The sequence below is a fragment of the Dromaius novaehollandiae genome, chromosome Z, assembly GCF_036370855.1.
Source record: "Dromaius novaehollandiae isolate bDroNov1 chromosome Z, bDroNov1.hap1, whole genome shotgun sequence".
Lineage (NCBI taxonomy): Eukaryota > Metazoa > Chordata > Aves > Casuariiformes > Dromaiidae > Dromaius > Dromaius novaehollandiae.
The window spans coordinates 31142584-31168767 of NC_088132.1; the positions used below are offsets into that span (position 1 = coordinate 31142584).

The window sequence follows — 26184 nt, forward strand, 5'->3', positions numbered from 1 at the left end:
ATCACAGTTCTAAATTCAATTTCTGAAATAAAATAAATCTAGGACACTACTACATAGCAATGAATGTTCCAAAATATTCTAGGATCGCATATACTGCATTCATCATCACATTAAAAAAAACCAAACAAACAAAAAAACCCACACATCCCCAAAACACCCTACTAATCAATTCTAGGTACAATATATTTTCCTGCATGAAGCTTTTTCTTTTGTTTTCCCCCAACTCCCCATTTTGTCATTACCTCAAATGGAATTCTCTTATTCTGCCCTGTTTCACTAAATGCATGTGCTAGAAGGAAAACATCATCTACGCCAACTCCAAGAGCAAGAAAAGGCAAAACCTTGGGGGAAAAAACAAACAAAAGAACAAGAAAGTTAATACTTCCATGATCTACCATGCAGCTAGCCATTAGATGGCTAATTAAAATAACTTTCACACTACATTTGAACTCAAATCCAAGAGTAAAATGAAAATCAAAAGGATGCAATACAGCTCTTTCGTTTTGAAACACTGTTGAAGAACCTGGGGTAGACTACATATGGGCACAAAACCTCCCTAAAAATAATTCAAGGCTTGGGCAGGCAAAGAATACTACAGAATATTTCAAATTATGTTCAAAATACTTGCAGAATTCAAACATCCTGATATATTCAGATATAAGGACAAAACCTGCAGCAGCTTATGCACAAATGGACGCCTGTACTCACACTGCGACACAGAAACAAATATCCCAGAATCTACCTAATGAAACAAACTGCAGGATATCTGCCCTTTCTTTCTAATATCATAGGGTAGCACTATCTCTTGATTTCTAAACAGTACAGTCTATGAGATAGAAGGCAAAGTGAAAAATCTAAAAATCAATACACTTTCGCAGCTTTTGTTTTTCCTCAAAAATTGATTCAGATGTGTTCATTTACTAACAAAATACTTGTAATTTAGCAGCAGACTTGTGGCTCCTTGATACCTGAGTTGTGGCAGCATTAAAGGAAATTCCAATCAACGAGCACAGGCCCAATCCTGCAGCCACTGAGAGTGCAACCAACAAGACTCCTGCCAGCCCCACGGCACCCTGAGACTTGGCACAGTCCCACCGTAGCATTGTTAAACAGGCATAGGCAAGCTGAAAGCAGAGTAGGGAAGAAAAAAAAAAAAACAGAGACATAAGCAAAACATTAGAATGGATCTTTCTCTAACAGCTATATCCCCCCAAGAATGCACACAGCTTACAAGCATTTCTAAACATAGACACATTAGAGATGTTACACAGAAAAATAGGTGACAACTCTGAGGCCAGTGTTTACAAACTGCCAATTTTAAGTATTCTGAAAATGTTCTGGACCACTAACCGGTAACAATAAAGAAGCTGTTTAAGCTTGCTATACTGCCAGAGACAATTAAATAAACAAAACATATTTTATTACCATTAGCAAGTAGCCACTAGCTACTCTGATAACACTGACATCAGAAAATGACTTTAGGATGTCATCCAGGGTAGTTGTAGTAAAGGAAAGCACCTTCTGAGTAGAGTTTTGTGCAACACTTTGATGAACAACCTACGAAAAGAATAAATAGCGTGACTTAACAAACAAACAAAAAAGCACACTGTCTTCCACAGTATACATTTGAAATCAACTACTTATGCCTTAAGTGTTCCTGTTAAGACACACACCCTACACAAGGGATTTCACTGATGCTGCATGAAACAAGTATTTTTGGTAGTTATTCTCTGCAAGCTACTGATTATCCAAGCAGAATTTGCATCCTTCGGGAAAGGCCAAAGCACTTACAGCTCATTCAAAACATTTCATTTAAATCCTGAAACATAAGGAGGTTTCTCCCTTCCATAACTCTGCCGCTGATTTGCTGTTGTACGAGTTTTGTCTTTAATCCAAGGCCAGAGCGCTCGTCAGGGCGCTCCTCTTTCCCCCGCTGCCCGGCGGTTTCACAGAGGTCAGCAGCAGCGCGGCAGAGGTCAGGGCTCGGGACACAAAGGCCAGGCACTGTCACATGGCCTCCCTGCCGGGACTGCCGCTGCGAGAGGAGTCGATGGCGAGCTAATGTTTTCCAGACACCTTCAGAGTAATCACCCCAACCAAATGCTTTTCAATTCAGTCTAGCTCTTCAGTTCCTTTTAAGTCTCAGGAAAGCAAAAAAGTTCTAGCCAGCAAAGAGCAAAACCTTCCTGGCTTCTCATGTGTGAATAAGCCTGCACCTTCTTAATTAAACAGGGAAGAAATCAGCCTTTTTAAACAGCCTGCTGCAGCTGAAACCAAGAGACAACCACTCACAGCTCTAGTTTAAGCATCCTTCCTGAAGAAATACTGTAAAGTCACGACAGAAGGCACTGGATCTCAGTAAGACTTTATGGTATGATATCTAGGGTTTTTTTCAATTTTACCTCAACATACATCCTCTGCCAGGCTTCCAGAATTGCTGCTGCCTTATCCTCGTTCCAGTTGATGTGTGAAACGTATTCATACCCCTTGAAGTGCTCGTACATTTGCTTCGGAGTCATTAACTGAAACATGGTTTGCAAAGCCTGGGCACTGTTGTAGGGAGAGAAGGAGGAGGAGGAAGAGGCAGAAAATACACATTTTCAGGAAGTGATTTTCAATTGCATAAAGTCCCAAATGAAAGCCTAATAGAAGCTTGCATGAATTTCTGATTTTATAGGGCACATGCTCACATTAAAATTGAACAGAGTATTTATTCTACTATGTATCTGGAGCAGCTGTACTGGTACATACAGTATTGAGGCTAAATCTGATTTCACTGAAGTTAATGAGAGTTTTGCCATTATTTTCAACAGTTTCAGGAACAGAGAATGTAACCCTACAAATCAGTTATAAAGATGATAATTAATAGACATGTTACTATGAGGAGGACACAGGACTAATCATTTCTATGAGATGTTGTAAGTGCAGTAACTTGTTGGCAATTTGCCATTTGAAGACCTTGGTCTTTTTCATCCCTTGGAGAGAAATGCTAGACTAAACTTCTAATACTTGACAAGCAGCAAGGAATACTCGAAAGGTAATAATTATTCATCCTAAATTTCAATAGTAGGCAACTGTATCCAACAGTTTTAGAATCTCAGGGAACTATTTCGTTCTTCATCAATATATTCTTTGGGTACATGCCAGAAGACACTTCAGTGACTTTTTTCAGGATAAATCAAAATTTGTAGGAAAATAAGCTTCAAAATTTAGTGCCAATGAAAAAAAAAACTTCAGAGTTAATATCAAAATGTCTGGTAAAAAATATATTTATTAACTATGCAAACATGATACTACTATTAGTTTAATATAGATTTGGATTCTACTTATACATCTATTTAATGAATTTGTGTGTCCTATGTTTTTCAGAACAATTCTGTTTCAAAGGGGTCCCCCCGTCAAAGTCCAGTGTTCCATGACTCCTTCAAGAAGTCTGAAACAAAGGGTTTTGTTTCAACAGTCAAAATGGTATTCAAGTTACAGTGACAAAGAACAGACTTTTCTCGGTATTGATCCTAAACAAACAGTTCAATGGAGATATTGGAATTCTGAGAAAAGTCAAGTGAGCGGGCACGTTACCCAAGTTATTTTTTCCCCTCCTTTCCTTTGATCATATCTCAAAACATGATCAAAGTTGTTCCATGCTTTAAACACTGTTCAATGCTTTATACATACATTCTGAACACAAAACTGCCACGGAAAAATTTTCTTTCTGAGCAATGTACACTATCATTCTTTGGTTAAAAGCAGGCAGCAGTAAATTTAAACGACTGCCTAATCACACTTCTAAATTCTGTCCTTATCAGGGATGTTCTCCTAGACCAGGGTTCATAACATGCATCATTCACAGATTCTGAAAGGCAATTGATTTTGCATGATCCCCCACACCTCCCCAAATACCCAAAGAAAAGCTTTAAAGTTTTCTTTAAGCATTTGCTTGCTTACCTCACAAGTTTACCAGAACTGTTCTTGATTGTACCACCTATAATCAACTCCTCCTGCCAATGCATGTATTTTCTTGACAGTCCGTAGCATCCACCACTCAAAACAAGGGCCACATCAAGAGGCTACAATAAAGTTATGAAGAAGCAATTCGTCAGCTGCCCAACCTCAAACAAATTCATATCCTAAATGAACACCTAGTGTACTGGAATAACAGATATTAAAGATAGCCTAGGAAGTCTATGAGAAGAAATGCGTTCAACAAATGGAATAGCCAAACCAGCCCAATACTCATTCACCAGAGAGCAGCTTTTCCAAAGCCTAGCGTGACTGAGAAAGGGGTGTATCAAGTTGGGGCTCACAGCTTCCAATTCTTCACAAAGGCTGGCAAAACTGGCCCTACATGAGGGAAGCCTTGCTGCATGGCGTCAGCGTACAAAAGCGGCCGTATTCCAGGAGTGGCTGCGTCCCCCTGAGGCATGTTGCCTGCTGAAATGGTGTGTCACCACATTGCCACACCTAGTCAGTAGCTGAGAACTGTAACCTCACTTCAAACATGTAGGATTAAGTATTGCATCACAGACTGAGGGAATACTAGTGACTCTGGGATAATGGTAGATAATAGGAGCAGAGTAATGAAATCGCTGAAAAATATGAAACATATATTGCTTGGAACGAAACTAACATCTTCTCTCCCCACATACACAGCCTCCCTTGGAAAGATCTACGCAAGGATAAGCAAACTTACTTTGGTGGAATTTTTGTTAGGAGCCGTGATTGGGCAATCGGGATCAGCAGGATTCAGGCAAGGTCGATCCATATAACCATGACCAACCTCTGCTTTATTCAGCATTTCTTCCCAGCTCTCCACTTGGTAGTTTATTTTCTTTAACTCTTCCAAGAATTCTAAGGGGTCAAAGTTGATCCACTGCAAAGGAGGTTTCCCTCTGTAAAGGGAATCAGGAGAAAGTGACAAAGAAAATGACAAAATAAGTACTGGAACAAACAATTTCTAATTCATATCCACACAAACGACTGACTTGTTTTCTGTTACAAGCTAAACTCCTTCTGGTGAGGTTGTTTCATAAAATGAAATGTATGTTTTAATTATATTCACGTATGTATACTTTTCTTGCAGCCCCATTAATTTCAACACAAACACTCAGTAATTACAGACCAAGTTACTCTATGAAAGGGAATATTCACATGTTAAAAATACTTCCATTTACAAACAAAGTAAAACAAACCATCAAGCACCTAAATAACAAAAAAGCAGCCAACTGCTGCTTCAAAGAATTTGGGGGGAGGGGAGAGAGAGAGAAGAGAGGGAGCTGAGGAAAGAAAGCCTTTCACATAGTATCAGATTACCTCTTGCTAGTCTAATAATCATCTTGCAAATGTAATCAATCAATATAGCTGATCTTTGTTTATCTATAACAATACCGTGCGCCTTCAAACGCTTTGGCAGCTCGACTATCAGCCATCAAGCTTTCCTGCTACCACGGCTGTCACCACTATCACATCTCCCACCCCCCACTTTTGAATTTGTGATGTTGACAGCCCAGAAAGGCTTTTGGCTGCCTTATTCTGTGGCTCAAACCACACTGTATCTGCTTAACCAGGCTTAAGTCATTATTCCGAATCTCCCAACCAGAAAACACAAACCCCCTTATTTCCCCATCTAAAACTGTACACTAAAGGTTAGGAGATGGCCATTGCAAATTGCTTTTACAGAGACATGCAAACCAGGACAGAAACAATAACTCAAATGCTAACTCTAGCATAATTAACGGAAAATCCCTGCACAGATTAACAATTAACTCTTTGAAGGATCCAGTGCATATAATATCACACTTGTAAATTGTGAGAAACCGCCTATAAAAGATACTATATTTGGTTTCTTTAATGATCTCATAAACAAAGGATTTTTTTTAATTCTTTAGGAACACTTGAGATTTTACCCAAGACAGCTACATTTTCTTAGAACTAAAATGACTTCCCAGCCAACCAATGCTTTGTAGTTTATGAAAATAAATTTTTGTTTTTATTTTCAAAAGGCAAAAAATTTTAAAAGCTTGATTTCAGAAATTATATTTTCTTTTGCATGCCAACAGAATGAGAAAAGTAACAACACAGGACTTCAACTGATGCCTACAAATCATCTTTTAGAAACAGAATATCTTTGTACAATTTTTAAAAAAAGATGCATATTTTCTGAAGTGACACATTTTTTTTTTTTGGTTAAACCAGAATCTGAATAAACAATGGGAACACAACTCAAAAACATGCATAGTTTTACAATTAAAACCAGTCACACTAGAAAGTTATAAAAACAGCACACTTACAACAAATAGGCAGTTCCTGACTGTAGCTTTGCTCCCTCCCAGAAGCAGTCCAAAGGAGTGATAATTAAACAAGGATAAAGATATTCTATAATCTGTCAAAATCAGAAAAGGGTGAAAAAAACCCACAAAGTTAGACTAGAACATAATCAAACAGTACAAGCTGAACCATGAGCACATAAAATGCTTATACCCAAATGCCTGTTACGCCTACCTGGTCCATGTAACCTGCTTCTGTGATGAGTTCTCCTGATTTGTAACATAAGTGTTCCAATTTCCATTGTCTGTAATAAATATAAAGAACAACAAATATTTTTTTCTTCACAAGTACTGAAAAGGTATTTTTAAAATGTAACATGCATGTAAAATGGCAATTCATATACACAAGCTGACCTCAAGTAGCGAATTACTGAGAAAGGCAAGTTTTATTCAGTGTAGGTATACCACATCTCACAAAGGCAAAGGCCTTTCTTTCACTAGTTATAGGCTAGAAATATTTGTTTCAGTTATGATAAACAGTCTCTGTAGAACTTATTAAAAATAATGGAGCTACTTTTGGATTATCAGGCTACTCAACACAGTTAAAAGGGACAGAAATCTGGCTATATACGAGACCACCTGTGACTTAAGATATCACTCAAGGACACGAGAGAGAGGTCAGCTTCAGGCTCAGAGGGCTACAATACTCCTAGCCCTAACTCATGAACGCAGGAGAAAAGAAACGGTTAGGATTTCTGCCTTCTTTGTTCAGCTGTATTACAGCTACCACTGCTGTGGCTTCTGGTGCCACAGACAAAGCTGGGGAGAAGACAGTTGGAGCCATGGCCCTAGTTCACCTAGGCATCAGCTGGATGTGCTGCAAGCCAGTGGACTTTACGCCTCCCAGACTGCATCCCTAGGCACATTTCCACCCTGCAAGGAGCAATCTTGGAGGAACCACTTCTTAGGCAGAGATCCCACTAGCCCAAAACTGAGTTAAGACACATCTTCAATACATGTATTGTTGGACAACTCTTAACTCCTGCTCTCTGGAAAACTCCCAACCCTTCAGCTTTGGCACACTGACACTCTGAAGGCCAACTCTGACATGACTGCCTATTCTATTAAATAGCCCAGTTTATCCTACCCACTACCATTCCTGACCCTTTTGCCTTTCTCTTTATACTCACACTACTGAAAGGACAGTAACTAGTGTTCACAGCCATTGCATGCCTCCGGCAGGTATGAGCAAGTGAATTCAACTACAATATGGAAGGTTTCTGACTGCTACGAAGCCCATCAAGAAGGTCCTATGTTTAACAGCACAGTTATAGCTCCTTTACCAAGAAAAAAGGTGGATACTGTAGCACTGATCACAGGGGTACATTTTTAGAATCTCATCCAACACCTCTTACACCATTTAAGGTCACTGCTATCTCACCACGCTTTCAAGCATCAGTAACCAGTGACATTCAAATCAAAACAGACACTCAAAAGGAAAGGCTCTGAAGTGCTACCCATTTACAAACACCTGCAAAGAAGCACGGGTCCATTTCCCAGTCATTACAGAAGACCAAGTAAGGCTTTGCTTTTCCCCTTACCTGTTGTACATATAAACGTGTACTCTGCTGGCCTGAAGTGCGGAGTCAAGGTGCTGTCGGAGTGCTTCTGTTGTTAATACATTAGCACCGTCTTCCTGTGGAGTCTGAATCATGAGCTGGGGGTTAAACATGGCCTCTTCTCCAATCTTCTGCCGTGTGTAGTTTAACTCCCGACTCACTCGTCCACCAACTGATGAATAAATATTAACAGCTTTGTATTAGCCAATAACAAGTTATTCTGAATTTACATGATCAGCACCCTCCAGTCAGAAAAACTTTACCATGCACATGGAATAATCCACCTCAAACTGATTACAGTGCAACTCTAAAATATCAAATTTGTTTTAGTAACACTGTGAGGGGGGGAAAAAAAATCCTGTTCCTCATTAAAAAACACCATTGTCCCAACTGCACTAGAACACTGACGTGTAAATTGGAGCCCCTTACACACATGGTTTTTCCACGTTATAACCAATATTCCATATGTAAAAATGAAAAAAAAAATTGAGAAACCTTTTCCTTGCAGACCAGACCAAATATTCCTATGTTACAATTTCTTACACTTGTATAAACAGTCTGGTCCAATAGCACATTTCAAGATAAATGGCTTCAATTTACACTCTTCTCCTAAATAATTTGGCAAAGGCAGAAGGGGAATGTTTCTCTTCATTTTAAAAAAAGGGAGGAGGGAAAGAATAAGAGAGCACGTGTACTTCTCTGAACCTTAGGTAAAATGAAAAATATTAAGTTCATATAAAGAGGTGCAGTTTTGAGCATAGCAGAACGGACCATTTGCAGTCAAACAATTTGCCCCAGTGGTCTGGTATCTACATAACATGGTGTGATGCAGCTGGTAATTCATACTCAACATTTGTTTCTAAATATTATTCTCTGTATCAAAATATGTTTTTTTTTTTTTAAAAAAAGGCAGGAGACTGCAAAGCAGGCAGGCTCTAGAGGGAGCCATATGCAATTTGCCTTGCCAAAGAAAGTTACATAAGAATGGAAAATTATCTTGCAGCTTACAAAAAAGCATTCAGCTAGAGTTCATATACTCTCCACAACCTCCCCTCTAGTCTCTCTAGCAAATGCACGTGGGAGGAGGTTCAACTAATTCAGTCCATTAGCTGAATCAAGACCATATCCAGACGAGGAGGACGAGACCACCACCAACAAATTGTTTCCATCCCTCACAATTTATTACCTTTATTGCTCTGCTAAGTCCAAGCCTAGAGACCTGGTCTAATTTGTTATGTTTTCGTCAATTCTAGTCACCTTGGCACCGGTGATCTGAATTACTGCCAAAGTTTAGAAGTTCTGTGACAGTGTGAACGGAAGTTGGACATGCACATCTATCTCTTCTTAGGCCTCCCAACTGAAGACTGATCTGCAACTAGTGAGTTGGCAGTGTGGCAGACGATGTTCTCAAGTCTGTGAACAGGCCTGGGACATACTTTTTCAGTTAGCTGCACCCTCAGTTCACCTGTAATCCCACTGGGGATGACGGGACCACCAGGCAAGAAGCTGGGCCCCAGCATGGGTTAAGCTGTCAGAAACAGGTTCTCAACAATTAAGTCATATATTTATTCTGTCATGAAACATCTCTTAATATCTAGCTGAAGAATTCTTTGAAGAAACAGGTATTTCCACAACACACTCCAACCATTTTCTCAGCTCATCACATGTATTATTACCTCCTTCACATCCTGTAACAGTGACCAGGTGACAATGACAAAAAATAAAAAGCAAAGTACAAATTCCACACCTGGATTCCCCTTATTACAATGACGAGATATATAATCACTGAGACTGTGTATGCATCATAACAAAAAAGCTAATGTTGAGTTATATCAAGCATTAATCCCCCACCAGACACAACTCCATGATACATTTTGCTTCACCTTACAGGGGCGTGGCGGGGAGTATATGCATCCTAACCTATAGGTCCTGGAGCAAAACCTGCCTTTGCAGTCCTCTACACGACAAGTACCTCCGAACACAAAGTGCCTCCCTGCCTCTGGTTTCAATGCCACCCAAGACAACAAAGCCCCAATTTGATCAGGACCATGTAGTCCACAGAAACACCTCTTCCTGGCACTGTAGTATCCTCCTTTCCGTTCGCACTTTACTTCTGCATCTAACCAGGACTTAAATGGAGAGTGCAAACCTGGAGCGCGACGAAGGAGGCATTCCCATCTCCGCTGCAAGTGACCAACTGTTTACTATCAACAGAAACAATTGCGTCCTAATCAAGCTCTTGTCAAACTATATTAACATCACTGAACAAGGCAGATTTAGCTAATCAAAACTGCATCGCACAAGTCAGTCATCGGAGGAGATGCTGCTTTTTCCCCTTTTACATTCAAAACAGGAATACCAAAAACATCCACGGAAGTGGGCACATGTTCCAGATCTCAACAATAGAGCTGCTGCGCATTTCCCTTAAGGCATTACGCCACTTCATTATTTCTCTGATGGGTCTGCTATGTACAGTTCTTCTGCCAAAAACAGTAAAGATAACTCCATAGGCTAAACTTAGATACTTTATATAACATAACACTCACATACAAAAAATTATAAACTTAGATTGCAGAGGAAAGTTCTGACTGACTGCCAAGGACAGATTATGTGAAAACATATGGATGGACCAGAAGCAAGTGGATACATCAGTGGCCTTTCAATATATCACAAGCAATAAAAAGCAAGAAGGAAGACAAAAAAATTACAGAAAGCTTCTACCAATTGTATGTTTTCACTTCTTTTAACTCAAAGTTTACAAAAATCACTGGAGGCCGCCATCCGCAAGGGTCTTAAGCCTCCACAGTCGGCTGCATAAGCACTTTTATGAGACAGGCACTCTTGCTGTGCTTTTATTTATTTATTTATTTTAAGGTGTCCACAACTGGTGCCAAAAGCTAGGGAGAGACCACTAAATACATCACTGAAATAAACGTACCTGAAGCCTCACTCTGTACTGAAGATAAGCAATACCATGCTCAACACACGCACGCGCCACAGAATGTCGTTCCTTACACTTCTAAGAAAAACAGTATGTATATATTACATCCAACAGAAGATGTCCACACTGCAGGGCAACTGATGCAATGGAAACTATGACCAGCCAAAGAGATGGTCTTTTGTGGTTCTCCTTTCTGGACTTTGCTTTTGTATTTTTGAAGACAACAGTATTTCACACTTAAAACGCTACTGACTTTTAAACTGTATGTACAGCACAGAGTACCAGTACTTCCCATTGCCCTCCGCACTGAAGACAGACAGAGCTACTCCACAGCAACATCCTGGTGACAGAGTCCACACAACGCTCCCCCTTTCTGATCTGTCAAAAGCCACTTGATGGCATCCTAGCCCTTTATTACATGATTCCTTATGATTTCGTGCCTAGCTAGCCAAGTTGGTGGCACTCCTGCCCACAAGCCAGAACGCTTATTTAAATAGCAGATCAGTATATGGGCTCATGGCCAGTGGTAACAGAACGCAGCAGTCGGTACACTGCCCTTTTAGTGGTGTCATCAGATTCTGGGTGGCTGTCTATGGAAACAAGATACTATGTCCTCTGTAAAATTATGCTAACAAGAGTAAAAAAGAAAAAAAAAATCAAGCCAAAGTAATAACATCAGTGTCCTGGCACCATTCCTCACTTAATATATCAGTTTCTAATGCTCAAGAATGTGTGTGAAGGCTCGTGTTCAACATAAGACAGTTTTACTGCCAGCATCTTTGTTGCGGAGTATTAGTCCTTGTTAAAAGCCCCTGAGTGGCTTTTCCAGGGAAGAGGGAAGTCCTTTTTCTCCCCAGCGCAGGACAACCACAGTTCCCCTCTCAGGTCTTTGCCAGCACACAGGAGAGCCGACCTGAGCCGGTGGGTCTCCTGGGCCATTAAACACATCGCTGCGCCTCCTGGACTTCCCTCCTGGCTGAAATGGAAGCTGGCTAACGTACTAAATCTTCTGCCCTTCTCAAGGGCCTGCAGAGAGCATTTAATTGCCAACGCAGACACCTGGTTGCTAAGAACTATCTGAGGACCAGCACGTCTCCCTCCCCCACGTGCCATGAGCAGCTGTCAGGTGGTAACGAGTTCTAGTCATCCTTAACTCGAGGCAGACCTGAACCCGTGACCTAAAGGTGAAAGGCTATATATCCTGTTACCGCGCACTTGTGTCTCAGTCCCAGCGTCTCAGTCATCACACGATAAAATGCTTTGGTGCATCTTAAGTGAGAAGCAATCAGAAAACTAAAACTGCTCGCCACCGCTACGCTGGTGCGCCTTCCGCAATGACAAAAGTGTGACACTCGACTGGTTTTCATGGGCGCAATTTCTGACTCTCAGATTTCTGCTGATTTACTAACAATTTTGAAGTTATTGGGTCATTCTGTTCATATACGCATTTCTACCTCAAAAGTCACTCTTATCCATATAAACGTTCTCAAAATTAGCATGCAAATATTTGTATGCTATTACATTAACGTGCTTATAAAGAACTGAGGAACCTGCTACTAGAAACTGCAGTCCCTTCTGTACAGAATATTTTTAGCAATAAGTTTGACCTCTGCTACACTAGCAGATTTTGATCCCAAATCAGGCAGTGAATGACAGCCAAAAACCACTGCTTGTTAATTTGCTGTCCAGTTGTTCAAAAGGCATGAAGTATTTCTTTTTCCGGATATCTTACAATGTTCCATTTCAAATTACTGGAATTGCAGCATATAGCCTCAGGTTTTGTTATTTCTTCGGATATGAACACTACCTTTATTAACCATTCAATAGCTACCTTGTATGTGACTGCACTACAAATAGCTCACTACAGAACAAGCCCTCCCTAAAAAAAGAACATTCCTGAGAGCTTTTATTCCACTTGGAATAAAAATGTTTCTCTACTAAGCGGAGGACAGACCTTGAGGAATCAAAGCCAAGCTTCCAGAAGGACCTACTGGTTTTGGAGCTTCAGTTTTTGTATGACCAGTCTGAGGTGCCAGAACACAGCAAAGTTTTCAGGAGAACCTCCCTCCTAAAGACTATGTTTCCATTTGAGCACTTGAGGATGAATAAATAAATAAATAAAATCAACAAGCATTCTCCCCCCCCCCCTTTTTTTTTTTTGGAAAGACAGTACATTTTCTATTTTTACAGTATTGCAAATATGTATCATTAGAGCAGTCTGGTTCAACACTTTGATGCTGACAGCTCAAAGCACTGAAATCATACCTCTAATAGTCATGGACACCTCACACTTTGCGTTTTCTTTCCACCTTTCCAAAAGATACCTTTCTGATAAATCGGACAGGCAGATCAGCCCCTCGCAATGCTTCCATTACTGCTTGAGCAATACCCAGTAACGACATCTACAACCTGCGATAGGTGTTATCACTGGAATGGGACTAGAGAGGAATTATCCTCCATGACTTGGTAACCACATAAAAGCAAAGATGAGAAACATACCCCAATACGGCTGCCTGAGACTTGACCTTTTCTAACCAATCCAAAAAGCAGCAGTGTGCAGAGGAAGACAAACACAACCCGGACTTGCAAGGAGACCACGCAGCTTCTTGTATGCCACACCACCTGCAGCACCCCATGGGGCAGAGTGCTGGTGGGGAAGCCCCAGGCTCCTCGCCTCCTCTCCAACACCCTCTTCCTGCTGGGCCCGCAACCAGAAGAGGTTCCCCTTTCTCTGTTCCTCTCCACAGCCTCCCATACAGTGCATCTCCCTCTCAACTCTGACTGCTCTTAAAGGCTTTGCTTCTACTCGTCTTCCTCACTTAGTTTCTCTCTGTGCTGTTCCCAGGTCATTTCTACTGCATGTGTATATTGGTGTTTCTCAAAACAGAACGAAACCAACTTCAGTCCATTACAGTGGTATGTGGATAAGGCATCCAGCTGCAATGTCAGCTCCCCATCCTAAGTGTGCACTAGGACTAGAAAAATGTCACCTGTCACATAGCAGAAGGCAGTATCTAAGGACACCAATGGCAATTTCCATTGTTTCTCCCAAGGAGCGCACACTTCATGGCAACAAAACATAGCAGCCAAGTACTAATCATACAGGATTGAAGCCACATAAGAAGAAATTGAGATACAAGAGCTGGAAGTCCTCTGGCAGGGATGAAGATTACCCTGCCTCTTACCGGGCACGGGAAAATAATGGCCTTTTGATTTAAAGCTTCCCATCGCTGTCATGGGAGTTCTGGCTTTGGGTTCTCTTGGATGTCTGAGCTCGTGTGTGCTGCTCATCATGCTCTCTGTCAGCAACAGATACTGTTTTTCCACACACAGCCAACGGGTCCTGACTCTTCCTAACGGGAGGAGGTAGGACAGCACCTTCCTTACAATTATTTGAAACAATGGACTGACTCTCTAGGACAGACCGGCAGAGTACAGAGTAAAACTGTTAGCCTGGAAGACTTGCAAAACACTTTTTGATTGAAATGTAAGGTTATTCAGTATAAGAAATGGGACTGGCTGGCGTATCTATTTCTTAAAGCTTTTAAAATGCTGTTACTTGGAGAGTCATCAGAGCTGTTTTGGGGTTACATGGTCAGTCTCTGATTTTGTTAACCATTGATTGTAAGACTCTATCATGTATATTTTGACTTTCTAACAGTGCTAAGGATAGATCTCTGAAGTCCTTCGGGGTTATATTATAATAAAAATTTTGCTACCTGCATTGATTTTTCTGCTCATTTATTTCATTGTGCAAAATAAAGACTTAATAGGGTGCATCTTAAATGGAGCTATCAACAAAAAAAAGTCAGGAATGATGCACTATAGGAGTCAGAACATAATAGTATGCAATCAGTGTTTTAAAGAGATTACATGGTCATCCAAAGGGCTGTGCAACAGCTCAACAAAAAATGATAATTTTTATCATGCAATTAAACATAATTTATGCTAGCACTGGACTCAGGATAGTCAGAAATTTCATGCTGCATTTAGGTTCCCTTGCATGGCGTTTACTCCTCTAAATACACGCACCCACATTTGTTGCCATTACACGTGAGCTATACAACCACGGCTGCCCAGGTTAAGGGAGCCTGCACTCCGCCATGCCCTTCCCAGCACCCAAACGGACACCGTACGCCTCCCTCCCGCCACGATACGGTCCAACAAGACACAATAACCTGCCTACAATATCATCACATCCCAATGTGGGGATTTAACCACCTCCAATCTCTCTTTAGCCCTACTGGCTTCTTGAAAAACCTAGAAGCAATGTGACCACCTCGACCATTTCTGTCACGCTGACAATTAGATAACTTCAGGCTTTTTTTTTTTTTTTTAAATGCAAAAAACCCCAACCCAACAACAATGACCATTTCCTACAAATACAATAAAGCTACAGAAAACACCAAAGCACTTCAAAAGGCTTTTTATTTTCCAACCTATCACATAAGTTACACTCCTCACACACACTAGGGATGACTCCAGTGTTGCTGTTACAGATTTCATTAATGCTAACATGGTTATGAATAGCAAAAATAAAGTCACACGTCGGAGACCAGTTTTCATCCTGTCATAGTTCGACAAAGTTCAGGGCAGCGACAAGGACGCAAGCTGTCTGCAGACCCAGGAAGACAGCCCAACAACAGCTGCCTCGGCTCACGCCAGGAAACGTTCTTTGCACCTTTAAGAGCTAAAAATGTTTTTTTTTCTTTAAAAAAAATCAAATAAAAGCTGGTTTTAGGTGTACACCAGCGTTTTGCCTGTAGGCAAAAAAACTGTATTTCTGGTGAGGTAGAACAGACTGCTAAAAAAATGATGAATTTTTTGATGCACTTCTTCCTTGATGTCTCTCTGGCCTGAGAAATCAGAACCAAGTGCATAAAAAGAAAGCAGTACAAAGTGGGGAAAAAATACAAGCACCATTAAAATTGTACAAGAATATACAAAAAAATTCAAAACTTGTACATGTAATTCAAACTTTCCAATTAAATATAAAATTCAGTAGCTGCTTACTGAGCTGGGACACATGTCCTTGGTAACAGGATATGAGCTGTTCACCTCTGGGTCACTGGTTCTAATCCAGCCAGGAACAATAGTGACCACAAGTTGTTTACCATCTGACAGCTGTTTGGTAGCTTATGTGAAATGAGTTGGTGGTCTCAGTCCATTTCCTAGTGGGCAGGTGTCCATATTATAGAAAGCCACCGTCACAATTGCTATCCTTGTTGACCATTTCAACAAAGAGACTGAGGGATGAATAGATACGGAGAGTGAACGATCCTTTCTTCCAAAGAGGTGGTCCCTTCAGGTCAGAGCTGAGGCACAGTTTTTGGTGGAGGAGCCTAACTATAGAATTTTCTGGGTGAAGCATCAAAGAAATAAAGGACTTGAGACTCCGCTTCTTCCTAGAAATCAGGGAGAAGACCTATAGCAAGAGCACACTGTTGTAACACTCCAGCAGTTCATGGTCCTACGCCAATTTACACCAGCTGAGGAGCAAAGCCGAAATTTTTACTTTTCAATAATTTAAGAAAACATTCATGTATTCTTAATAACAGGCCAAACCCCTCAATCATACTCAAAATGACCGAGGCTTCCAGGAGTTCTGCTGAGAAGAGTATGTAAAGGGCTTCAAGGTCTAAACCTAATGATTTTAAAACAGCTGAATATAATTGTTTTAAGTTACTTTAACTTGACTAAGAGCTTCTGCGGGGTAATATGTTAAAAACAATTTGCTGTGTTGTTCCACAGCAGTCAGCTTTCCTCTAGACCTAACTTTTCATTTAACCTCTCAGTGCCCTTTCCTCAAATATGTAATTGTTTTCCTGTGTGGTTAAAAGCAGCATTTTTAAGTCTTTTCATCTGTGCTCCTGGGATAGCACAAGTTTAATCTGTACATGGAGTAGCACAAAATTTGAATATACTTTTTTTAAAGGAACAGAAAACAGTCAAGATGAAGTTCTTCATCCAGAACCTTTTAGGGGATGCCATTTCCTAAACCGTGCTTTTAGGAGACAGCAAAACTAACATATAGAAAAATGAAAGGAATGAACATGTTATGAAACAGGGTACAATTTCTTTCAAGTATTCCCTACCAGCTGCTTGCTGTACCATCTGTTGTTGCCTAAGCAGCTTCCTTCTGAATGGCTTTGCACTGAAGCAGAACTGCTCTCACTGTTGGACACAATCAGGTCAGGTCAGCACTCCCCCAGCACCGAACCTGCTGCCTGTCACAGCTCCCCCCATCTCGATATTTCTTACTGGCCACCAGCTCCCAAGACAGTGCTGCATCTGTCAGGAGGCCCATTTTTCATAGTTTGCTCACTATTCACACCAAGAAGTAAAGAGCACATTCAACTTTGCGCAGGATGCACTCAGAGATTCCTGTCAGATACACTGAGAGTGTGACCATATGGCCGAGTTTGTTCTAAAACACAAAGGACTGGGAAAGAAAGTTAAACAAATGAACAAACCGACCCCACAAAACAGTCTTTACTTTCTGCTTGCAGCTAGCTTGACCGTTCAGACAGTTTTGCTCTGCTACAAATCTCCCCGCGTTGCAGAAACAGTCTATTCTCCCTTTAAATGCAGAACTCTAAGCTGGAGGAAGAGGAGCAGATGTGCTGCCGGGGTAGCGGTGGAGAGCGCACGCAAGCTACCGTCGACTTTAACAACCCGAGTTCCCCGCCATCGCAGAGACTGCCCGAAGCCCCCGCGAGACCAGGCGAGGGCTGGCAGCGCGGCGCTCCGCCGGTGCCTTCGGCCCGCTGCATAACATTAACCCCGGCTCCCTCGCCGGCCTTCGGCGGAGCTGCCCGGGCCCCGCTCGCGGCCCTCTTCTCCCCATTGTGCGGCCCAGCTGCCTTTCATTGGCTTCCCGCTTGAGGCCGCATGGGGCAGAACACAATGGACGGCCCCGGCTTCACACGCGGGCTCCCCCAGCCCGCGAGGAGCATCACGCTGCACTGATTTATTTCCAGCACTGTTCCTTCTCGCTGCATCTGTGCAGGGAAACACACATCACTGGGAGCCACTTTCATGATTTTGTTGCGATCAGGATTAGCTGGATTAGGGGTTGATTCATAAGGACCCCCTGCGGCTGTGAGGAAGTTTCATCACAAGGTCAGTGTGGTGTGAACTATATTCTGTCAACACCACTACTCCTTATAGCCGACTACAAAAAAAAAATACAAAAGAAGAAAGTGGCAAATGTGAAATATATGAATGAACAGTTTACGGCAACAAAGAGATTTACAGATTTCCCCATCAGCTGTTGAAAAAGATGTGTACACTTCAACGCTGTGCTCCTTTAAAACAAGAAACCTGTATTAGTCATTTTTAATTTATAAAGAATTTAGTGGTTTAGGAGGTGGGAGGAACCTGGGGAATAAGTGTAGCAACCCACACACAAAACCACAGAGGAACTTTTGGCACTTATTCTAAAACCAGTCGTGCAGCTTGAAGATTGTTGCACTGTTGAGATTTTATTACATACAACACTGTCACCTTCAAGACTTTTTAATTCCTAGCCCCCTATGTGCAATAAGGAACAGAGACGCAGAAAAAGAAATTGTGGGTCGGAACGCCGCAAGGAGAAGCTGAACTCAAGTTTGTTTGTTTTTGCTCCGCAGAGCACAATTACCAAACTCTTACCTTTCCCCTCAAAGAGTCCCCTCCCCCAGCCATAACGGCACAGCTCGGAGACAGCAACACATTTGCAGGCTGCGTGATGCAAAACAAAATGTAGAGTGAAAGAGGGGGACTTTTGTTTTGTGTGCGTGTGTGTAGTTTGAGGGGGTTCTTCTCCCCTTTCCAACAGCAGCCCCTCTTGCACAGAACCGGGCTGTTCAATCAAAGCCTTATCTGTTATATTTCTGTCTGTCTTTCTCTTCTGTTTAGCGCATTCACCAACAAGAGAAAAGGGGGTAAAGCAATGGAGGCTTTGACCTGCAGCTGTAACACAATACTTTCGCACAGCCCTGTCGACCCCTGACATAAATTTTACACCGCAGCTGGCATTTACACACTTAACATTACCATATGTATAGCCTACTCTGTGCTAATTATGCTAATCACCTGTCTAACTCTCTGCTGCGAAAAATGGTTGTATTTAGCAGTCCACTGCCTACCAATACAGCTTACTGTGTGGCTGAAATGTACATTCAGACGGCCCTGAATGGCAAGATTTTTCCACGTTGCTGGCTTCATTCAGACCACAGAAAAATTTATTCAAGTCAACTGGTTTCGGTCCGCAACAAAAAAGTTACGAGAAAAAAGTGAGTGTGTTCCTGCCCTAACATTCTAAGTCTGCTTGCAAGCAAAATGATAAATCAATTGGTGTGGGAAACAAAAAGGGAGAAAGATTTCTTTTGCAAGCCATGTGAAACTGTAGCCTATTTAAAAAAAAAAGAAAAAAAGAAAAAAAAGAAAAAAAAAGGTCATCCTATTTCCCCAAATCTCTAGAAAGAGCAGTTAATAGATGTTTAGGCCTGATCGCAATTCTCTCAAGTTGCTAGCTTTTATCTACAGTCATAATAAACACGTTTCAGTTTTGTTTCTCCATCTTAATAACTGGCACTAGAATATCATATTTTCTATTATTTGCTTCTTAAAGAGCATCAGTTTCTAAACAGCACTGGCTTCTTTTATGAGTATAACTTCCCCTCAAAAAGTCTGCAGAATAAGACTGGTGTAAATGAAATCAGAATCAGGCTCAAGTGGACAATAAAGACAAACGCACAAGAAACAGCATCCAGGAAAACAGGTCCTTTTAGTAAACCATGTACTTTTCTGCCATTATAGAAAAGGTAACTTACAAAGAAGAATTTAAAGCTGCAATAGGTGGGGTTTATTATATTACCATAGTGCCAGTGGGAAGAGAGAGGTTAAAAGAGTTCCTGAAGCTTATTTATCTTATGGCTGTCTCACAGAGGAGGCTACACTGAGATCTGCATTTGGATTACATTCCTGCAGCTATTTAAACACAGTTTATCACGTACAAATAACTTTCTATAACCCCTTTCCCCTCTGCACACACCTAAGGAAGCTATAGCAACTCAGAGATTTGTCAGATAACCCAAACGTAAATCTGATTACTGCCTTACCCTCGGCAATTTCCTTTTAGGTCAGATTTGTGGAATCTCCTTTCAACTACTTGATATAAATGACACGTTCGTATACAAAACAGAAAGATGTGTAAATAAACCTGCTACATCCACTACTGCCTCTGACAAAGATAAGCACATTGGAAGGTAATTCATTCTCGACAAACACCAAAAGATGTTTAATTAAAGCAAGAACAGCTCTGCAATGTTTATATCCAGAAGGTGCAGTAACACACCCAGTTTTTCCATTACACAGTGTGAGGTCAAGGAGAGCCGAGAGCCCCATGCCTCTGCCGTCCTACTTCCCATCCTTTGTCCACTCCGCTTCCACGTGCGTGGGATCGCTGCTCACAGCAAGGTAGAGTGAAAAGTTTTGCCCGTCAGTAACGGCCTTTGCTTTTCTCTAGTATTTTATATATTACATCCTTGTTTGACTAAATTAAGCAGCCTCTGCCAAGCCACATCTTGCTCTCTAGCATCTCAGTTTCAGTTATTACTATCTGCCAGTCCAAAGCACTAATTTATCTCTGCTTTTTCTGCTCCAAAATACTGGCTGGGCAGCCAAAAATACAAATAACACTACAACTACTGTGCTTATTTCAGAGCGCGTGGATTTCCCCCCACCTTTCCCCCCCTCTTTTTTTTTCCTGTTTCCCCCCCCCCCCTTTTTTTTCCTCTCTCTTTTTAAATAGGAGATGGACCACCCTGCTCTCATGGCACAGAACACTATTTACATTGCAATACTTGACTGTGTAATACATCTGGCATTTTTGGGCAGGATTCCTGAGCTAGGGGCCAGAAGCCCTTAAGCAATGATTTAAGGGGGGGGGAAAAAATCAAACAAGTTGACTTAACAGTGCTCATTTCTAGTTTGTTGCACTTAGCTTTCGGTTACTGACTGAAAAGCAGAAACGTATCAGACTGGTAAACAAGAGAAGGCTGTTTCTTTTAATTTATCTTACTGTTAATAAATTAAGACCATACTCCAGTTCAAGGGCTCAGTTCCAACTTCAAGTATATGGGTGTTCAACACTGCACATGTGTCTTAAAATATCAGCTTTTTCTTGCACATGAGCAATATACAGATGTTTCAAATATACAATGATGACTTGTATATTTGAAGCTGGAATGAAGTTCTGTACAATTCTCTAAAGGAGCAGCACCTTTGCAGAAGGAGTCAGGTTATGGTTTTCCTCATTCCCTTACCTCTTATATATTTTGCTCAAGGACTGAAATAACTAAATTTTCACAAAACCAAGCAGAAGTTAAAGCCAAGACATTCATTCTAAAAACCAAAATTAAAATCGTCCACACATCAAAATGTATATATGGTCAGCAGTTTCTATAAAGGGCTTTCTACCTCAGAAAACTACTACTTCTGCCAAATTCAAGATGTTTACAGCAACTGAGGTGATGCTGAATAAAAATAACAGAAAAATAATAGCAAGTAAATTGTATTTATGGATATTAAAACTTCCTGCTAAAGAAAAAACTAAGTTTACACAGCTAAAAAGAAAAATATATATTTTAAAATTCTGAATTCAGCATTATTCCTTGCAATTCTACTCCACCTATTTCTAGTAAAACCCTGCCACGCACAATGGGCCAACGTTATTCCAAATCGACATCACTGGATGAACATCAAGGATGAACACAGCTTATTCTATCTGGCATTCATCCTATTTAGCATATTTTAAGTGGAATAATAAAATAGCATAGATCACACAAAACAGGAGCAAAATATTTTCCCATTCTCCTTCTTGATCCATGGGCAGAGAAATAAAGCAGCTATTTTACTATGCATTTTCAGCGCAAAGACATCATACTTCATCTCACTGGGTTCTCTCTTGTGAGGCACCATCTCAGCAATGTGCTCCCCCAGTAAAGCATCAACAATACAAACTTACGTAGTTGTCTATCAGTAATAGCGAAAGCCATGCATCTTTCTGAACTCTGACAGGAGACCACACTGCTTACTGCACAAAGCCGTTAAGGAGTTTTACCGGTTTCTTCTGGTTTTCCCAGATAGTTACTCACAAACACACATGGGGAAAGACGCCCTGCACAGCATAAGCCTGGAGAGATTAGAGAACCAAAGAGAACTGAGGATGTATTAAAGACAAATATGGAAGATTAAGAAAAATATATACACCACTGCCATCACACAGGGTAGACATAAAAAAATAATGAGCTGCTCAGTAGGAATCCACACTTCAGCTCCTGCTGCACTCCCAAAAGAGCAGCCAGGACCACGTACATCCTCACCTTTGTCTATAGGGGGAAAAAAACACTATGCAAAGTTCAATCTTCCAGGCTTTACTCTATATGCATAAGGAAAAAGCTTGACAAGGAACAGTACTGCAATGTCTATAACCAAAACAGTACTTTAACCAATCAGAATATTCTTACATAGCTAGCTGTGGGGCAGAAAACTTTACAAGCACCATTTTACCTGAGCACTCTCAGGCTGAAGAGCATAATTCACTGTTATGTTAACAGGAGTCGTGCATGAAAGTCCATGAGTGTCAAGATGAGAACATATTCCATTAGGCACCAGAAGGAAAGCAACTGCAGACACATTAAAACTAGGATCCTAGTGGACGCAGCTCTAACAGGTCATAGGGAGGTCAGCTTTGAAGGAGAAATCCAAATGAAATATAAACATGGCATTGTGGAAACCAGACAAATCTCCCATAGCTTTGTCCAGCCAGCACTAATCTAGGCATCAGCTGTGGTGCATAATCTAAACAAAGGGATCAGTCGGTTCTTACATCTGGAAGCTGTCATATTTTGGAGCCTCCTAACAGTTATGTGTAACTGAAACATCCACTTGCGTGTAATACTCTTTAAATTTGTTGAGTGGTCCAGAACCATTATGTGCCTACACTGTGTAGTATTACTACTTTCTGGGGAGCCTCCACAAATACTATTTAATAACAAGGCTTGGACCATCTCTTCCCATGGGAAAAATCAATCATGAAAATAGATGGAGACAGGGTGAGGAGTCAGTTTTCCTTAATGCACTTTCTGTTGAAAGCAATTTTGAGTGGCCATTGCTTTTAGAGTTCACCCTCATCTGAGCCCGGTGTCTTCCGGGGGGGAATAATGAGAAAGGAAGGCTCGTTCTATTAGAAAAGAAAAAATCCACTTAACAGGTAACAGGAGACAGTAACAGACCTCAGACCACTCACCAGCACCTTTACAGGGCACCACAACTCCAGCAGGAGCCATACATACTGCTGAACGGACCTCACCTACATTGCCTCTGTACCTGCTCAGCAGCAGCGGCATAGGAGGACCAACAGGAAATTAATGTGGCTTTCCACTGTACTATTTCACTCCTGGATTTCTACACAGAAATCTCCAAGCTCTCCAGCACTACAAAAATGCCCCCTCACTGTGTTCACGAGCAGCAAAATCCCCAGGGTGCAGGAATTCTCTCAAAGCTCAGAAGAAGAGGGGAACGGTGCAGCCGAGGCAGCTTCCTCTCTCAAATATATACGTGCCAACAGAAAAGAAAAACAGACCCTTCCAAGCAAGGATCTGTGGGGCCCATTCTGGCACAGACACTAGCCACAGCACGTTAAGCTTGGAGAAAAACACCAAATTACCTGAAGTTCCAGAAAATTAAACTTTTCTGAATTGAAAAGCAAACAGGAGTCACACTACTGTGCATTTAGAGCATAGGAGGGGTGCCAGTTCTGCAGAACAAGGCCTTCCTCTTGCCATTCCCAAAGCAGGTACAGGAGGGGGGCACCTGCCATGGATTGCCTGGCGTGCTTTTGTACAAATGCTGGGCAAAGGCCTGGCTACACCAAAGTCATTCCTAGTCCTGCCACTGTCATCCACGACTTCAGAATTTCACCTTTTACCTTCTCAATGACCAAAGAACAGTCATGTGCAATACCTTCATTGTGTTAAAACCCTTAAAGATGAAAAAGGAATCTTAAATACTTCTATTTTTCTTTTTAAGTATGAGCTTTTCAACAATGAGTATCAACCTTGACCCAAGCAGGCTGTATCTAAATAGAGATGGTGGCTTGTTCTCCATTCTCGTTTAACCCTTGGCTTCTCTGAAAAGACTTTTGCGAAAAATTAATTCTTCTAATAATTTTAGTAATGTGGACACCTGTCAAGATGGAAACTGACACAGACCCCCAATAACTCTGAATTTAATAGCTGGCCTTTGAAAGAAGGCTAGTATGTGTCCATATAATGAAAATCCGTTGCACCTCTTTTCTTAACATATTTTAATATACGGAATGAGAGGGAGTTCAACTCCACTGGAACATAACATTCATCGTCCTGATCCTTTATCCAGCTTAAGTATTAGAATTTGACGCTAATCTTCAAAATAGAAGCATGGACTGAAACACTCTTCCATTTTGATCAATTACCTTCAAAAAGACTCTAAACTTTGAAAATCTATTGCCTGGATTTCCACTCTTTGGCTGTCATATGGGAACACCACTGCTGCTTTCCCATTTGAGAGACAACACAGCAAGCCACAATTTATTCAAACAAAATAGCAGACTTGGAAGTTTTCCAGATAAAAAACTTTTCAATGAACCATTATATACATGTTGAGGGACACAACACAGTATTGGAGAGAATTCAGAGGTAAGTAAGCTCTTACGTCACCTGATCCCTACAAATCTAATGGATTTGGTGTCACCTACCACGTGCAATCCAACTACATCAACTTCAATATTTATTAAAAGCTGTGTTATAACCAGCAGCTAGCCATTTACCAAACAGACAAATAGAGTAAACGATCAAAAGAGCTTTTTGTGTTCCTTTGGAGCTAAATCCCACTTCACCCCTCTGCCGCACGGACAGGGCCAGTAATCACAAAACGTGATCAGAGACACAGGCTTTGCTAGATCCCCCAGACTGCCCCACAGCCTACTGACGTGCCACCTCCAACTCACCAGCAGAGTAACTTCTGTTCTTCCGCCATCTGCTCTGCGTCACTGTAGCGATGCAAAGGCAAGCACATCTAAAAACACTACTATTCCACTACTGTGAGCAAACTAGGGGGAAGGGTGCAGAGAGAACTGAATTATTACCAACTGGGTCAATTCCCACTAACTGTATTCAAACAAAACATGCTACTTTAGCCCGCTCACATAAATTCATCCCCTTGAAACAATAAATCCACAAAGATCTGTTCCACTACCTTTTTCTCCCTGTTGTTCCTCCAAAGAATACTAGCGTAAAGTTAACTGACAGCATTAGGCAGAACTTGCAAGTAACTTTCTCCTCCGCCTGCACTTGATCTTGCAGTTACGCAAACTCAGAACCCATGGAAATAACACTGGTTCCTGAAGCACCAGCACACTTTCTGCATCTTCATCTCATTCTTATGTTGCACAGGTAGATTAATATATTTTAAGACAGGCTATATATATATATACAACAGTAGGGGCACTGCATTTCTGCTCCTTTAGAGCAAAAGGAAACAATACTACAGGCAGCTCAAATCTTCCCTTAGAAGCTGTTTCTGTCTTACATGCTCAATGCTAATTCACTCACAATTAGAATACACTTATTTTGTTCCAAGCACCAAAACTGAACTTACGTTGTTACTGAGACATTTTCCTCTCCTCCAGTCTGTCCTATCCCTATCCGTATCACCCACCTTCTTGCTTCCAGCTGGCTTAAAGAAGGGGCTCTGCATATTAGACCTTGGTTAGCTCTGTGAAAGAGGCTGGCATCAGAAACAGTTATTTTCCTTAAAGCAGGAAAGATTCAACTGAGCTATAGCTGGTGCAAAAACTGCAGAAAGCCAAAAAGGAAGGAAGGAGCAATGTGATCTTTAACCTCTTAAATAAAGAAAAAGGAAGAACAAAGAAAGTCAAGGGAAAAAAAAACAAGACAATGGTGACATGAAATGAAGTATCAAGGAACAAGACTGGAGCATCTCTACCTTTATGATCTGCTCCAGTCAATGCGCTCAAGTAGTCACATTTCAGGTTCCACGTAACAGAATCCTCTCTGGAGCCATAAAATCATTTTCTTTTGCAGACTCTACAGAGTCTGCAAATTTACATGTGTGACTGCTGCTCAAATATCATGTTCTTTTAGTGCTGACCAGAGTGGCAGTGGAGAACACTACCAGTTACAGACACGACTTCTTTTCCATGCAGTGTACTTCATAGTTATGAATGGATGTTTCTGAAACCACGCGTGCGCCCAACAAAACTCAGTCACAGAGGAAATCAGTGCAAGGCCCTGTTTGCTCTCTCAGTGGTGTA

General features: G+C 41.2%; 1 protein-coding gene across 4 annotated transcripts in view; it reads right to left on the bottom strand.

Moving 5' to 3' along the window:
* The window catches only part of LOC112978825 (protein patched homolog 1), a 74586-nt gene that overhangs the window by 38589 nt on the left and 9813 nt on the right, over nucleotides 1-26184 (bottom strand). For all 4 annotated transcript variants that reach the window (XM_064502405.1, XM_026092568.2, XM_064502406.1 and 1 more), the window contains exons 3-11: nucleotides 7865-8054; nucleotides 6499-6568; nucleotides 6288-6379; nucleotides 4691-4889; nucleotides 3946-4067; nucleotides 2403-2550; nucleotides 1426-1557; nucleotides 969-1124; nucleotides 243-341 (exon numbers count right to left, since the gene is read on the bottom strand). In XM_064502405.1, coding sequence (XP_064358475.1) covers nucleotides 243-341; nucleotides 969-1124; nucleotides 1426-1557; nucleotides 2403-2550; nucleotides 3946-4067; nucleotides 4691-4889; nucleotides 6288-6379; nucleotides 6499-6568; nucleotides 7865-8054 — 1208 coding nt within the window. The remainder of the gene's footprint in view (nucleotides 1-242; nucleotides 342-968; nucleotides 1125-1425; nucleotides 1558-2402; nucleotides 2551-3945; nucleotides 4068-4690; nucleotides 4890-6287; nucleotides 6380-6498; nucleotides 6569-7864; nucleotides 8055-26184) is intronic.